General features: G+C 39.0%; 2 protein-coding genes across 11 annotated transcripts in view; one reads left to right on the forward strand and one right to left on the reverse strand.

The window, feature by feature from the left end:
* The window catches only part of ABHD13 (abhydrolase domain containing 13), a 27,525-nt gene extending 25,094 nt beyond the window's left edge, over nt 1-2,431 (reverse strand). Inside the window, exon 1 of one of the 2 annotated variants that reach the window (XM_069094138.1) lies at nt 2,300-2,431. The gene's annotated coding sequence lies outside the window, so the exon portion shown is untranslated. The remainder of the gene's footprint in view (nt 1-2,299) is intronic. The other variant, XM_069094137.1, reaches the window with a different exon arrangement.
* Nucleotides 2,432-2,571: 140 nt separating this feature from the next.
* LIG4 (DNA ligase 4) lies at nt 2,572-16,352 on the forward strand. Of its 9 annotated transcripts, none has more exons than XM_069094128.1 (3): nt 2,572-2,772; nt 7,064-7,162; nt 12,481-16,352. In XM_069094128.1, exons 1-3 carry the CDS (start codon nt 2,657-2,659, stop codon nt 15,242-15,244), a joined length of 2,979 nt encoding a protein of 992 aa, XP_068950229.1. In that variant the 5' UTR covers nt 2,572-2,656; the 3' UTR covers nt 15,245-16,352. The 9 variants fall into 9 exon arrangements, with proteins under 9 accessions (XP_068950229.1, XP_068950230.1, XP_068950232.1 ...); XM_069094131.1 differs by having other exon boundaries at nt 2,729-2,772; nt 7,064-7,175; XM_069094132.1 differs by lacking the exon at nt 2,572-2,772 and adding an exon at nt 2,785-2,994 and having other exon boundaries at nt 7,064-7,175.
* The last annotated feature ends 1,046 nt before the right edge of the window (nt 16,353-17,398 follow it).

Here is a 17,398-nt window from a genome sequence, read left to right on the forward strand (position 1 = left end):
TACTTTGAAGTTCGGGGTGCTGACCTCTTTCCCCTGAACTAGGTAAACTATACATATTTGACTGATTAAAGTAAGCTTGTTAACCCATTTTGAGTTGCTTTCCTTTATCAAAGCAGATCCAAGAACCTGTATGGGCAGCAAACCCTGAGGATGCTTGGGGTGCTTGCTGCTACAGTGACTCAACAAGTCACTTAACTTCTGCCAATCTCAGTTTCCTCACCTTTAAAATGCAGATAACAATAGCACCTACCTTCCAGGGTTGCTATGAGGATCAAATGAGAGAACATATATAAAACACTTTTCAAACTTGACTTCCAGTAGATAAATGCTAGTTATTAAATATCTATTGAATAATTGGAAATACAGATCTGATATTCTGGTAAGAAGTCAGGGATGGAGATTTTAGAGTCATTTGTGTAAAGATAACTGAATCATCTAAGTGAATGACTTTGTCAAAGAAGAGTATAAAGACAGGAAAAAAAAAGGGGATGGGAGGAATATCTCAGGACAGATCCTACAGGAAATACAAACACTAAAAATGGCAAGAAGAAAAAGAAAAGAGAAGTAGCTATTAAAGAGATAAGAGGAGGTCCAGGAGGAAAAACACAACATAAACACAAATAGAGCAAGATGGTGGATAAGGACTGCTTGTAGTTTATATTGAGCAGAGAATGTACTTTATTTAAATATAATTGGTTTTCTTCATAATCCTATGTATCTTATTTATTAATGCATTTAAAAATATTATTTGAAAAAGGGGTCCAAAGGTTTCATGAGACTGCCAAAGGGGTCCATGACACCTAAAACAAGGTTAAAAATGCCTAAACTCGTTAGTTCCTAATGAAACCAATTCATGAAAGCTTAAAATTATTACAGTCAAAAGGAAGGTCTTGGGTCATTCCTCCAACCTGCTCAATTTTACAGATAAAGAAACTGAGTCTGTGGGTTTTTTGAGGGGGATTTTGTTTTTTGGGGGGGGAGGGTGTGACTTGCCTGAAGTTACACAAGTAAGCCAGGGGTGGAACTTGAACCCAGGTCTCTGAATTTGAGAATTAATGATTTTTTTCCCTTTTAGGCTACATCTAGCAGAACACTGTCCTTGAGAAGCTCATCAAACTACCTTGCCTGGTTTCTTTTTCCTTCACACACAACTCAAATCCTACTTTCTTTAAGAGATCTATCCTGCTACTGCTAAAGTCTCCCCTCTGAGATTCCACTTACAACTTAAAAATCTGGGATATGTAAAAAGTTGTTTGCCTGTTGTCTCCCCGACTAGAATATGAGCTCTTAAGAAGAGCAGGGACAGTTTTTGTTTGTATCTGAAGCTTCCAGCATATTTTTTCCACACACAAAGATTCAATGATAAAGAGGGTCCTAATGATACTTCAGAAATAAAATCTCTTTGAATGAGACATGAAACAAATCTCAAGTTATATGCTATAGTATGCTATGCTGTAGCATGGTTTTAGTTCAAAAACTTTAAAAAGTTACACGCGAACTTCCTCAAAATTATTTTTACTTATGAATGTTTGTTTTTCTTTCAAAATGTTTGATACATTTTATTTTTACGTGATTCAAAATTACTACCTTCACCTGGTCCATTTAGATTTTTAAGATAACCTCATTCTACCACGCCAAAAAACTGTGGATTATTTGTCTTTTTTCTCCTGCCTCATTGTTTTTAGGGAGTGGGATCTACGACATGTCAATCCAGTTGGCACAATTCAACTCAAGGAGCATTTAAGTTTTTGGCACTGGAGTGCGCCGACAATCCAGCAAATGCTATACAGTTTTTAGGAATGCTTGGTTACAAGTTCCAAGCAAAGAGGCACACCATCAAATGCGCGTCATGATCAGAAGCCCCCTTATTTTCCAAAAATGGCTTTTCAGCTACTAGGGTGACAGACAGACGCTCATGCCCCGTAAGACACACATCACCGGTAACCAAGGTTCTCATTACAGCCACCCACGGCTTCTAACCAAATGCGCCCCAGAAGCTGAGCCCTTTTCCTCCTGGCCGCGGGAGCGGAGGCGGGCGCTCATTTCACTTTAAGGTCGCCCCTCGGTCGGTTCCGATCCGGGAAAAGGGAAATAAATAAGCCAAGGGCGACGTTTCTGTCCAGCGAGCCGGGGGCCACGGACACCACTTCTTTCGGGGCTTCCGTTCCGGCCCCCGCCGCTCCCGGTCCCGGCACCTGTTGCAGGTCATTTCCCTCCCGGGGCCCTGGCCACCCGGGGTCCGCCTGGAGGTGAGCGAGCCGGCCCCAGCCCCCTGCCCGCCCCCAGGAACCTCACTTACTCAGATACGCTCCTCGGCCGCGCAGGTAGCAAGAAACACTAAACCGGGAAGCGTGCAACAGCCCCGACCGCCGCTTCTTCTGTCGTTCTTCATCCTCCTCCTCCGCCTCCGCCTCCTCGCCCCGGTCCGCTGCCGCCACCGCCGCCACCTCCCCCGGAGCTCCTACGGCGTCGCTCCAGCCACTTCCACTTCCGGCCCACGCTGCGTGTGTCACCTCCAAATGTCGCCCCGCGGTCTCACGCTCCCGACTCCTGCGCCTTCTTTCCCTCTTCCGCTCCCCACCGCGTCAAGAACCGCAGCGGCCGCGGTCACCCGCAGCGGCTTCCCCAAATCCAGTACCTGCTTGCGCACCTAGACATGCGCAGTGGCGTCAACGTCCGGGGAGGTGGAGTTAGGCTGGGGGGGGTAGGGGCGGGCCTCCGTGCCTGGTTCCGGGATTTCAACGGTGGCCGCAGAGGAAAGAAAGCTTTCAGGTATCTGAAACGTAGGGGTAGAAGCGAAGGGATAAAAGAGGGTAGAAGCTTGGGAGTTTAAAAACCCGAGATTCCGACTGCGCAGGTGTTCTTCAATGACGTCATACGCGGCCACGTGAGCTCGCGCACAGTGAGGACCCTCCTGGGGTGCCAGGCTGGTTTTGGGCTCTGTTGGGTTCGAGCGCTCTCTGCCTCTCCCTGGAAGTTTGCCTCTCCGAAATTGTGCGTGTCCTAACATGCCGTGCGTCCCCGGCCCAGCAGGTTTCTCTGACGTCATCCTCATCAGCAGGGTTCCTTACTTTCTTCCTTTGTCTCCCCAGCGACTAAATCGTGCACCCCTATTGGAGGCCCCATAAAAGTGCTGTTTTATTTTGTTTTTAATTGATGGTGAGACTTAACGGAGAGTAAGAATTACCCACGGAATGTATTAAAACAGGTTTTCATTAATTCGGAAAATTGAGAGAAATGTCTAGGTGTTGGGGGAGGGGGGAGTGCGGTAAAGGTATTAAAATAGCTTCGTTTACTTTGGAAGAGAGAAAAAATAATTGTTGAAATAGCTCCGGATTGGGAGCCAGTAGAGAATTTAGTTTGGCAGAGGGAAAATTAATTGAAATGACTTTAGATTGGGAGCCAGGAGATAACGACTCGTATTTATATAACCCTTTATGGTTTCTAAAGCATTTTTCTTTTCTTTTTTTGATTTTTGGAGGGCAATTGGCATTAAATAACTTGTCCAAGGTCACGTGGCTAATTTTTGTGTTAAGTGTCGAGGCTGGATTTGAACTTGGGTCCTCCTGACTCCAGGGCCAGCGCTCCATTCACTGCGTCACCTAGTTGCCCCCTAAAGCATTTTTCTTAAAAAAGAAACCTAGGAAATTTAAGGTTGTGACTTATCCAAACAAACTGCCATTAAGTACCAAAGAAGAAATTAGATTCTGGATCTAGTGTACCTCTCACTCTACCCCTCAGCCTCTCCAGCCTTCGTTCTTGTCCCAGTTTTGTCACTAATTGAGGCTTTGGACAAGACATTTAACCTTTCTTGGCTTCGTGTTCTTCAGCAGTAAGGATAAAGTTACTGTGCTAAATTATTCCAAAGGTTTCTTCCAGCTGTACAACTCTATATGAGTCTTTTTCAACCTAATTAAGGAGGAAAGCTCTTCCCCCCCCCCCCCCAGGTACAATAGAGTAGAATTTTACATACAGTCAGAGGTATGTCATATTTTAAAACTAAATTTAAAATCTTAAGTAAGATGTAGAATTTTAGAGGGGGGAGAAATCTTAAAGACATTCCGACCCCCTTGTTTTACAAAAGCCAAGGAAGCTGAGCCTCACAGGAGAGTGACTTTAACAGTGGCTATTACTGATAAAATTTAGACTGATCTAAATCTCAACTTCTTGTTCAGAACTTTTTCTCTTGCTGCCTTTGAGCAGTTCCACCTCTCTTTTCCATTTTAAATTATCAGGTGTTATCTCTTACCGGAAGCTTTCTCTGACCTCCCTAGTTGTTAGGGCTCAGTCCTCCCTCACATTTTATTTATGTCGATTGTGGTGCCCTTATTATATTTATTTATTCGTTTAAATACATATCCATGTGTATATATACATTTAAATATATATATATTTTGTGTGTATATATACATGTAGATATATGTGTATAAATGTAACCAAATACTGCTATGTATATTGTATATATTTAAGTATATATTTATGTATATATGGACATATACAAATGTGTGTGTATATATATGTTGATAGAGATATTCAGTGTAATGTAAGCCTTTTAAGGGAAGTGACTAATTTTCATTTCGTATTTAAGTTCCCATTGCCTAGCACAGTACCTTGTCCTTAGTAGAAATTTAATAAATGTTTATTGAATTGAATTCTCCTATTTCTTTATTTTGTCTTACTGTTGCTGTTTTATTTTTTGAAGCCATCAGGATTTTTATTATTGGACAGATTCACGCTCTAGGAAAATAGCCCAAAATTGATGTTTTCTGAATACTATTTTTTTCTCCCATGTTTCCTAATGGAAACAGTGTGGAACACAATGGAGGGAAGCAACACAGGACACATAGAGTAGGCCTCTATTACTAAGAGACACTGGTAATCTCTTCCATTTGATTAAAAATTGTTATTAGAGAGAATGTGAAAATAGAATTTTCTGAATTAAAAAAATAGACATTTTATTTATATCGTGCAAAAGCAAAGAACTTTTCATTTTACCATTTTGTTTAGGCCTCAAAACAACTTGTGAGATAAGTACTACATCTGTTACCTTAGCCTGGCACATATTTAGTGCCTAATAAATGCTTATTGATTCCGATTTATAGATGCGGAAACTGAAGCTTGAAGATGTCAAAACTTTAGTAGGTACCAGAAAAGGGGTTCAAACCTCATTCTTTCTTCCTTCCCAGCCTGTAACCTATCAATCACTTCAGCCTGATTTTTTCTGGTTAGAGTGGGCTGGCACATTTTCGACAAGTCGCTTGTGTTATTAACAGGGAACTAGGTGGCTCAACGGATAGAGAACCAAAATTGGAGTCAGGTAGACCTGAGTTTGAATTGTACCTCAGAATTCAAACTGTGACCCTGGGCAAGTCACAACCTCTGTGCCTCAGTAATAACACCTACATAATAGGCTGTTGTGAACATCTAGGCACTAACAAGTGAATAACACGTAAACCGATTCAAAAACCTTAAAAGTGCTTTTTATTAGCTACTATTTTCTATTTGTCTGCCAAGAATTCTCCCTTATAGCTGGTCAGTCTCTTTGCAGATTGCACATGCTGCAAGAAAGTGGTGTGTTCAAGAGCACGGGTAGGGTAGAAGGGGAGGAGGAAGAGGAAGCTTTCCCTTTTAGGTGACCACTAAAAATCATCCAAGTGGACACTAACCATCTCCTCAGAGCTGCCTGCCTGGGTTCAAGTCTGTGCTCTGCCTAGGCACCTTGGGCTGTCATTTAGTCTCTCCGAGCCTGAGGTCTCCTCTTCTGACCAAAGCCAAGGGTCGCCCTAGAGGCGCTGAAGGTTGGCTCCCGCCCACTCCCAGCACTCTCAATTCCAAACCCCCCAGAGCAAGCCGAGCTGGCTGGGCGGAATGCTGGGCATGCGCAGTAGTCCCGGGGGTGCCCAGCTGCGCCTGTGCGGGCTTCACTTTCTGCGGAGCCGGGGCCGGCGGACTTCCAGAGCGAGCTGGGACCGAGCCGAGGCACCTGCGGAGCCGGGGAGTGCAGTGAGGCGGGCTGGGGAGCAGGGAGGTGAGGTCAGGCACCTTCCGGTTATACCTCTGCCCCTTCGGTTCTTGGATCTCGTGGCGGCCCCTTCCCTCTGCGTTCCTTTCCCCATCAGCAGCCGCCTTCGAGCCCTCCAGCATCCCCCAGCCTGGGTGCAGACCCCCGAGCCGGCTGACACCTCCGGCGTGAAGGGGCTGGGGGACAGAAGCAGACCTGGACCCGGTTCTGAGCTCGGGACATTTACTAGGGTGTGTCGCCAAGCTAGTCATAGGTCATAGAACTCTATTGCAACAATGGCATTGTAGATCTGGAGCTGAAAGGGGATCTCTGTGGCCGTCGAATACAGCAGCCCTTACTTTAATATACAGAAAAGGAAACTGAGGCCCAGGGCGGTTGAGTGACTTGACTTAAGTCACATAAGCATTAAAGGCAGGATTTGACCTCAGGTCCTTTCTCTCGTGTAGCCAGCTGCGCCAGTTTTCTCCTATGGGATATGGGTATAAGGCTTCTTGTACCACCTGCCTTATGACGTATTGTGAGAAAAAAAGGTTTATAAACCTTAAAGCGCAATGAAATAAGAAAGTATTGTTATTTTAGGGAGGACTTTGTGAAGAGCCAGAGACCTGGGTCCAAATTACACTCCTAACATTTATTTACTACTCGTGTAAATTTGACATAACCTTTTGGATTTCAATTTCTTCTTTTTTTAAATCAGGAGGTTGGGCTTGATGGCCTCTGAAGGCCCTTCCATCTTTAGGTCTTCGATACTATGAACTAAAACCTGTAATTTAGTAACTCTTCCCTATCCCCTCCCCCCCAAACAAAACAAAACAAAAACAGACCAAATGAAATGTAAACTAGCTTCTTTTCAACACTTTTTTCCCATTTAGAGCAAGTTAGTAAGTCTGTCTGCCCTTCAATAATTTTAGACTACTTTAGGTGTGCTGATAGCCCCAAATAGGTAACAAATTATATTCTCTAGACATTCTCGTTCATTTGATTTTAACTCAGTTCATAGTTAAATCAAACTCTTTTGAATGATTTTGGATCTGATTTTAGGGAGTCCCATATTGTTTCTGGATTTATATCTGAAGTCCGTTACCATCCACCAGGAATTCCTCTGTTTGGACTTTGCAGTAAACATCTTCAACGACAGTGGCAAGTATCTTTGGTGAGCATGTGTCTGCTTCTTTTATGTTTCACTTGATAACTAGTGGGGACAGCAAAGTTAGTCCTGTTGCATCTTTCAAACTATTCTGTATAATTATAATGAGTGAATAAATGATTGATTGGATGAATGAAAAAGCATTTATTAAGTAATCACTATATGCCAAGGACTATGCTAAGCATAGGGAACATAAATAAAAAAGTAGGGACAGTCTCTTTTCTGAACTAGTTCACAGTCTAATGAAAAAGACCACACATATTGGAAGTTTCAGTTTCAAGTTAAACAGAAAAGTCCATGGTCTTAAGAGTGCAATGGAAAAGTAGATGGAAAGACCTTGTTGGGGGACAGTGTTTAAAGCAACATTTTGTTCTACCAACAAACCAAAAGCTCAATGAAATCTTATATTTTCTGCACCTTTGATTTAAGTGGATGACTACAAAGCAAAAATAAAGTCTTTTACAGCATATTGTTTGCAAAAACCTAATATTTACTTCTCTGACCTTCATTAGTATGACCTCAATAATTAAAATAAAGATTTTCAAGAAGATCAGAAACTAGGCACAGATGTCAGTAACTATTGATGTATTCTCAGTGGCCATTTTTGGGTGGTAATAATAGTTGATTTTTGCCATGTATGTGGTATTATTTCCTTTTGGATATCTTGGTGATTCTGCAGGGCTGTCAAAATTTCATCAACTTTAGCATAAACCACTTCTGTGTCTTCTTACTTTAGTCGAATTGTTCTTCCTATCTTTAGTGCCATTTTTACAGCAAGTTGGGGGTTGTTATATTAGAGGCCCAATTTGGTGACCTATTTGGCATCGAGAGAGTAGTTTATTGTAGTAATCTGGATACATCTTTTCAATTTTATGTCTATCACTTGGCCTTCAAGTTTCATATTTAAATGCCTTTGAGATGATGGCTTAATTGAATTCCTCATCAGACTTTTTATAAACATATTTTTTTCCTTTCATGGCTCCTTGATATTTTGTGGAACGGTACTTAAAATCTTCTGCCCTTTCCCTCTGTAAGGTCATACAAACAAAATTATATTCTAAAACTATTCTAAATTGCCATTGTACTTAATTATCAACTGGTTCTTCTAAGCACAGTTGTCAAGTGTTTGTTGGTGAAAGTTTTTGGATTCTTTTAGTCTCCTTTTACAAGAATTTATTGATATTGGGAAAAATTCCTTAAGAGATGGTAATAATCTATGTTGATCTTGTGTTTTGTCTTTTCCCTTGGCAATTGAGATCAATATTTAAATAGGTTGGGTTAAAGCTATTTTAATTACATATCATGTTTTCTCATTTGTATTCTCACTTGATATTAATTTTAATCTTTACTCAAAAAAGTTAATGATCTGACTTTATTCAGTTGATTCAGTCTGAATCAGTTGATTCAGAAATGACTCTTGCATTGTTAACCAGGTGTTTCCTGTCTGTTAAGAGAGAATCTATTTCCCTTTTTTTTTTTTGGTGATGTTACCTGATCTTCAACATATCCGTTGCTTCCCAGCTTTCAGTTGAATAAAATATTGTTGATATTATAGGTGTAAATATGAAGTGTTTTTGATCACTTTTTTCTCTTGCTCCTGAGTTACATTTTCCAACAGCTTTTTCACTTCCTCCTTCTTTGCCTATTTTTTCTTTTTTTGGAGTCAGTGAGTATTAAGGCAAAGGTTAATTTTATTTGGAGGGTATTATCTAGTTTTTCATAGAATTTCTCTTCCTCCCTCTCTGAACAGATGTTGGCATTTAATCTGCAACTGTTTTCTTGTTTACCCTTTTGCACATACTTTTCATGAGCACTGGAATGTGAAATTTCAAAGTAAAGTTTCTTGTTGTTCAGTGATTGTTGTTGTCTCTGATAAATGTCTGTTATGTAGTCTTCAGAAATTTCCTGCTTTGGTAACTTCCAGTTGTTCCCAAATACTCTTATTCTGTTTTCCAAGTGAGGCAGTAAGTAGTGCATTGAAAAGAGATCTGTATTCAAAAGTAATTAGGTAATTAGCTCACATCTGCTCTGCTACTTACTACCAATATGACGTTAGTCAAGTCACAGTGCCCCAGTTTTCTCATCTGTAAAATGAGAGGGTTGAACTAGATGGTCACTGAAGTCCTATAGACTTAAAAGTCTATAATCCTCTGCCAGGCCCTGTACTAGACACTGAGGATAATGTTATATTTTATCAGGAGGAATAATTGATACATAGATAAGTAAATACAAAAGAGATTCAAAATAATTTCTAATGGAGAACAGTCTAGCAACCATAATTATCATTGGGGTTAGGCTGTTTCCTATAGGAGATGGCATTTGAACTGAGTTTTCAAGGATACCAAGAATTTTATAGGGTGGAGATGAGATGAGATTATATTTTAGGCATGGAGGATTGCCTATACAAAGCCATAGAGATGGAATGTCATGTATAGAGATCATGTAGACTAATTTCATAGACTATAGTGTGTGATGGAGAGTAATGAATGCACTGTAAGCCTAGAAAAGTAGATTAAAGCCAAACAATATTGGTTGCTTTTTTTTTATTGTAGAGAAATGAGGAGCTTCTTTAGCAGAAGAATGACACAGTCATACTTGTAATTTAGGAATGTTCCTCTGATAGTTGTGTGGAGTTTGGATTGGAGACTGGAGAGGCTTGAGTTAGGGAGACCAATTAGGTCTCATAAAAATCCAGGCTAGAGATTTTGAGTGCTTGAATCTTTGGTAGTGGCTGTGTGAGTTAGAGAGAACAGTATTAATATGAAACATATTATAGAGGTTGAATCAAATAAGACATGGCATTTGACTGGATGTGAAGAGCAAGGGAGAGGGAAAAGTCAAAGGTAACTTCAAGGTTGTGAACTCATGTGATTGGAAAGATGGTGGTAAGCTCAGCCCAAATAGAGAAGTTATGGAAAAAGGGATGAAAAGATAATGAGCTCTGTTTTGGACATGTTGAGTTACCATGGCTGGCTGGCTGAAAAAGTATTTGTTAATGTACTCAGCACTGAGCTAAGGATTAAGGATACAAATACAAAAACCAAGCTAATTCCTTCCATTAAGAAGCTAGCATTCTAATAGAATGAAACAATGTATTTAAGGAAGTGGTAACCAGGTAGGAGTATTTTGGTTTGGAAAGTTTGAGGGATGGTAACTAGAACCACAGTGGAATAGATCCATATATCTTCTAGGAGCAATGGCACTGTTGATGTATTTGATTGTGGGTCTGGAGCTAGAAGAAGGAGGGAATAATGCTGATGGCAACTGTTGAGGAGATTTTCAGGAAATGGAGTTCATCGTTAGAAATGCCCATGGGACATCTAACTGCATCTGAGACTGTCAATATTGGTATGGGTCAGTCTATCCAGTAGCATGTCAATTCTAGACATTTGAAGAATCTGACATTCAGAATACCAGCAATAAATGTTTTAGTCCAAAAGCTGCAATAAAAAGCATGTTAGATTTGATTGTGGAATAACTGGGTTCAAATCTTGCCTTTGATTCTTTCTTTTTCTTTTTGGAGGGGGGAAGGCAGGACATTTGGGGTTAAGTGACTTGCCCAAGATCACATAGCTAGTGTTAATTGTCTGAGGCCGTATTTGAACTCAGGTTCTCCTGATTCCAGGGCTGGTACTCTATTCACTGCACCACCTAGCTGCCCCTTTACCCTTGATTCTTACTGACTTTGTGTGTATGGGCAAGTCACTTGACTTCTTTCAAACATAGAAGCTCATTTTTCTCATCTACAGAATGAGGATAATAATAGCTATAGTATCGTCCCTTACAGGATTTTTAATTCTCAAATAAAATAATTAATGTAAAACTTTCCAAATTTTAAAACATATAGATGTAAGTTGTTATTTTTAATGATGACCTTTGTAGTTCTTGGGACCCTCTGTCACCTTTGTACAACTCTACCATCATTTTTGTAGAAGTAGAAGGGATAACTACACAGAAATGAGAGCTATTTTATTTTTCTTGGTTTTGGGGTTGTCCTAGTCAAAGAATAGATCACCAAATGACCTACTCACTGTACTTAGCTAGGCTAAGCAGAAAGTAGACATTGTCTGTTATAGGGATCATAGTGTAAACATTTCTAGCTTTTTGATAGATCCTGCCATAACTTGTACCCCATTAGCACAGCCTTTGAGAACACAGGGTCACCTTCATACCACATTGAAGCACTGGCATAGAACTCTTAAGAACAATTGCTTTGGGTCCTCTAAAACTGGTATTATTAATGTTGCTTAAAAATTTTAGAATCTTAGAACTACAAGGGAGATAACCTCCCTCTTTGTGACTGTACAAAGATTCAGACAGTTTTGTTATTTCATTGTGTTCTCTTCAAGAGAAGAGAAATGAACTTTAATGACAGGTGTTAAAATGTTAGGCCAGAGGGAAGGAAAGAGATAGTTAAACACCAAGAGATAGCACCCTTAATGTTAGATGCTTTGTGGTGTTCTGTTCTGTGTATAAAGCAAGTAATTCTAGAGCAGAAGGATATAATGCTTTTTCCTGTAAGAAGTTGACTTCCTATTCATCAGATCCTATGGGTTCAATTATTAGCTTTATGCAGATGATTCCCAAATCCATATTTTCCTCCCTGACCTCTCTCTTAAGCCCCATGTCACCAGCAGCCCACTAAATATTTCAAATTGAATGATCTATAGGCATCTCAACAAAAACTACTCTGCTTCTTCATTTCCTTCCATTCACTCACTTTCCCAACTTGATTGTTATCCTTGACTCTTTACTCTCCCTCAACTCACATATCCATCTCATCAGTTGTCAAGTCTTATCTATTTTACTTTAATAAATTCTCTTGCATCCATCTTTTCTCTATATTCAAAAAGCCACAGCCTGCTTGCTGGACCTTAGCTCTAGAAAACAGAGTGTCTTCTAAAATCCTGACACTACTAGTCCTACTGACGAGGCTTAAATTTGGCTCTCTACCTATGCATTTGTTTATGATATTAGAATTGAGGTAAAAGAATTAATGATGGGGGCAGCTAGGTAGTGCAGTGAATAGAGCATCAGCCCTGGAATCAGGAGGACCTGAGTTCAAATTTGGCCTCAGACACTTAACACTTACTAGCAGTGTGACCTTGGGCAAGTCACTTAATCCCAATTGCCCTTCCCTCCCCCTCCAAAAAAAAAAAGTTAACCATGTAGGCAAATTTGACTTGAGTGACTTTACAGTTATGGACAATAAGGAAGCTAGTAGTGATCTTATATACTCATATGTTGAGCCTATGATGAACATATAGCCTGCTTCTATCTCCTTAAAGTTGTTCATTTTTTGTTCCCATAGGCAAATCAAGGGATTTGTTAGATTTGTAATGGCCACTTCACAAGCTTCAAGAACAGTAGCATCACAAGTACCTTTTGCAGATTTATGTTCAACTTTAGAACGAATACAAAAAAGTAAATCGCGTCCAGAAAAAACCAAATACTTCAGCGAATTTTTAGATTCATGGCGGAAGTTTCATGATGCTCTTCATAAAAATGAAAAAGGAGTCACAGATTCTTTTTATCCAGCCATGAGACTTATTCTTCCACAACTGGAGCGAGAGAGGATGGCCTATGGAATTAAAGAAACTATGTTTGCTAAACTTTATATAGAGCTGCTTAATTTACCCAAAGAAGGAAAAGATGCTCAGAAACTTTTAAACTACAGAACACCAACTGGAACCCGTGGAGATGCTGGAGACTTTTCAATGATTGCATACTTTGTGTTGAAGCCCCGGTGTCCAAAGCAAGGGAGCTTAAACATACAACAAGTCAATGATGTTTTAGACTTGATTGCTAGCAACAATTCAGCCAGAAGAAAGGATCTGGTAAAGAAGAACCTTCTTCATCTCATAACTCAGAGTTCAGCTCTTGAACAAAAGTGGCTTATCCGAATGATTATAAAGGACTTAAAACTGGGTTTTAGCCAACAAACTATATTTTCTCTTTTTCACAGAGATGCTGCTGAGTTGCATGGAGTTACAACTGATCTAGAAAAAGTCTGCAGGGAACTTCATGATCCTTCAGTCGGACTCAGTGATATTTCAATCACATTATTTTCTGCTTTTAAACCAATGCTAGCTGCTGTGGCAGATATTCAACGAATCGAAAAGGACATGAAAAACCAAAGTTTCTACATAGAGACAAAACTAGATGGTGAGCGTATGCAAATGCATAAAGATGGAGATGTATATCAGTTCTTTTCTCGAAATGGCTACGATTACACGGAACAATTTGGTGACTCTTCCCTTAAAGGTTCTTTAACACCATTTATTCATAATGCTTTCAAAAGCAACATACAAAACTGTATTCTTGATGGTGAGATGATGGCCTATAATCCCAACACACAAACTTTCATGCAGAAGGGAAATAAGTTTGATATTAAAAGAATGGTAGAGGATTCTGAACTACAGACATGTTACTGTGTTTTTGATGTGTTGATGGTCAATAATAAAAAACTAGGGCATGAGACCCTGAGGAAAAGATATGAAATTATTGATAGTGTCTTTACACCAATAAAAGGTAGACTAGAAGTGGTACAGAAAGCAGAGGCTAACACCAAAAAAGAAGTGATTGATGCCTTAAATGAAGCAATAGATAAACGTGAAGAGGGAATCATGATTAAAAATCCGCTTTCCATTTACAAGCCAGATAAACGTGGTGAAGGATGGTTAAAAATTAAGCCAGAGTATATAAATGAGTTAATGGACGAACTGGACATTTTAATTGTTGGTGGTTATTGGGGTAAAGGTTCACGAGGAGGAATGATGTCTCATTTTTTGTGTGCAGTAGCAGAAACACCCCCTCCTGGTGAAAAGCCATCTGTGTTTCACACTCTTTGTCGTGTTGGTTCTGGATACACTATGAAAGAATTGTATGACCTAGGTTTGAGATTATCCAAACACTGGAAACCTTTTCATAAAAGAGCTCCACCAAATAGCATCTTGTGTGGTACAGAGAAACCAGAAGTTTATATTGAGCCTTGTAATTCCGTCATCGTTCAGATTAAAGCAGCAGAAATTGTCAGCAGTGATATGTATAAAACTGATTGTACTCTACGATTCCCTCGAATTGAAAAGATAAGAGAAGATAAAGAGTGGTATGAGTGTATGACTCTGGATGAATTAGAAAACCTTAGAGGGAAAGCATCTGGAAAACTTGCTTCTAAACACCTCTATATCGGTGGTGATGATGAAGAACCACAGGAAAAAAAACGAAAAGCTTTGAAGGTTAAGAAAGCTATTGGAATCATTGAACACTTGAAAGCTCCTGATCTTTCTAACATAAACAAAATTTCTAATGTATTTGAAGATGTGGAATTTTGTGTTATGACTGGAACAGACAGTCATTCAAAATCAGATCTGGAGAATCTCATAGCAGAATTGGGTGGTTATATCGTACAGAACCCTGGCCCAGACACATATTGTGTAGTTGCAGGTACTGAGAATGTTAGAGTGAAAAATATCATCTCTTCAAACGAGCAGGATGTTGTAAAGGCAGAGTGGCTCTTAGATTGTTTTAAGGCCAAAGAATGTATTCCATGGCAGCCTCGCTTTATGATTCACATGTGTCCGTCCACAAAAGAGCATTTTGCCCGTGAGTATGACTGCTATGGTGACAGTTACTTTGCTGATACAGATTTGGTACAGCTGAAGGAAGTATTCTCAAGAATTAAAAATGTTGAGGAAAATAGTCCTAAAGAAATGTTTTCAGCAATTGCAGATTTAGAATATCGTTATTCCTGGGACAGCTGCCCTCTCAGTATGTTCCGACACTATGTAATATATGTGGATATGTATGCTATTATTAATGACCTCACTACACAAATCCAAGGAACCAGGCTATCCATTAAAGCCCTGGAGCTACGGTTTCATGGAGCAAGAGTCATTTCAAGTTTAGAAGAAGGAGTATCCCATGTAATCATTGGGGATGATCACAGTCGTGTTGGAGAATTTAAAGCTTTTCGTAGAACTCTTAAGAAAAAGTATAAAATCCTGCAAGAACTTTGGGTAACTGATTCTTTGAAAAAGGGTGAATTGCAGGAAGAAAATCATTACTTGATATGAAACTCACTTTCCTGATAACTAAAGCTCTTCCTTCATTTTGTCCAAGAAGACCCACTGAGGTGGATAGTTGGCATATGCAGTATATCTTTAATGCTTACAAGCTCAAAACCTGTACTTACAGAGCATTATTAAGTGTAGCAAAACAATTTTAATTTTTCAGAAATTGAAAGGAAATCGGATGACTAAAAGCTGAAGGACTAAATGTCTTTTCAGCAAATTAACATTTGATGATTTTTATGACCAAGAGAAAATAATTATTGTTTGTAAACCAAAGGTAACTACAGAATATACCTCAAGAGAATTAGAAATTTCAGTGAAGTAGTATTAAATACATTATCAAGCATTTGAAATAATTAAGATGTCCCCTTTTAATAGTAGCTAAAGGATGGAACTATCTTTTTTATTGTTGTTGGTGCTTTTAAATACACTGCTTTGGAGCTAACACATATCTCATACATGAAGGAATATAATACTACAGATCTTCCTAACTTTAATTGATGGTCATAGATTATTACAATAAGAAAGTAATACACTACTACAGGTTTTAATTTTAAGTTAACGGTAAGGTATATTAATAAATTGGCAGTAAGATCTTTAGGTAAAGTAGGATAAGTTTAGCTAGACTTAATATTTTGGATAATTAAAGTTGGGATCTAGATATAATAAAATTCATCATCTGCAGTTTTAAACAAAAGTTATTTGTCATATGTTTTTAAGAAGATAGTTTTATCTTCATCTTGGATCCAAAATTGTACGTGCAGTCTTCTAGAATTATTCAGATAAAAATTCTTGTAATTTATACTTTATGGAGAAATAAGCTATTTTATATGTCATTCTGTTTTAAAAAAAACGTTCATGTTTAAAGTACATAAAGGTAGAATTACATTATTTATATTTTTAAATTATACGATCAATTTTGGGAGAATGAATGTTGTTTTTAATATTTTGAACATTGTTTTGCAAAACCCGCTTTTCCATCACAAGACAGATACGCAGTTTAAAAATCAGTAATGATGGGTGTTTCATAAGTAGTTTAGAAATGATGAGAATGAACTGTTTGTTTTTGTTTTATTTATTTTTAATAAAGTTGTACACTTCTGCAGAAAAACCTTGTTGATTCTTTGATTTAAAATGATGCATTAATTTAGAGTAATCACTATACTTTAGGCAACCATGTACTATTGTCTCAAGCAAAATATGAGCAAAAGTAAGCCTTACTACTTCCATGTTCCTTATGTTCAAATTAGTTCATTTCAACAAACATTTATTGCAGTCCCTCTGTGGCTCAGAGCACTGTGCTAGATGCTGAGGAAAATGAAAGGATAAATAAAACATTAAAATTGTCATCAAGGAGCTTACAATCAAGTAGGAAAGATGAATATAATGAACACAAATGAATATAAATTAAAATAAAAGTGCATAGGAAAGACTTGGAAAAGAGATGCCTTTTGAGTAGGGAAATGGAAGCCATCATAGGTTAGAGGCCACCTGAATTTGACCGCAGAGGATGGGCAGAATTTCATCAGATGAAGTTGGAGGGAAATGTATTTCTGGCATAAGGTGCTGTGCTCAAAGGCTTTTCACAGAAGTAGGTAAGGGAGTGAGGGATTGAACTCGGCATGCTGAAAGTATAAGTAGACTGGAACTTAAAATAACTGAAGGGGAATAGTGTAAGAGAAGTATAGAATGATAGTTTGGAACTAAATTCTGAAGCACCTTGAGTTCCATGATAAATAATTTGAATTTTATTCAGTAGGCTTTAGGGAGCCATTAAGCAGTTTTTAGAGAGGAAGTGGTATATGAACTATTTCTATATTTGGGTAGATTAAATCATCACAGTGTGTAGGATGGATTGGAGGGGAGGAGAGAAAAGATGAAGCAACTAGACCAACCAGGATTCTTTTTTTTTTTTTTTTTGCTTTTTGGAGGGCAATTGGGGTTGAATGACTTGCCCAAGGTCACATGGCTAGCTTTTGTGTTAAGTGTCTGAGGCCAGATTTGAACTCAGGTCCTCCTGACTCCAGGGCCGGTGCTCTATTTACTGTGCCACCTACCTGCCCCGCACCAGGATTCTTATAATCAGTCATCCAAGAAAGAGCTAAAGGATCTAAACTAGGGTGGTGGTAATGGAAATACAAATAGAAAAATATAGTT

The sequence above is a fragment of the Petaurus breviceps genome, unplaced genomic scaffold (assembly GCF_028583685.1).
Source record: "Petaurus breviceps papuanus isolate PSGF00001 unplaced genomic scaffold, PetGlider_PUasm1.0 214, whole genome shotgun sequence".
NCBI lineage: Eukaryota > Metazoa > Chordata > Mammalia > Diprotodontia > Petauridae > Petaurus > Petaurus breviceps.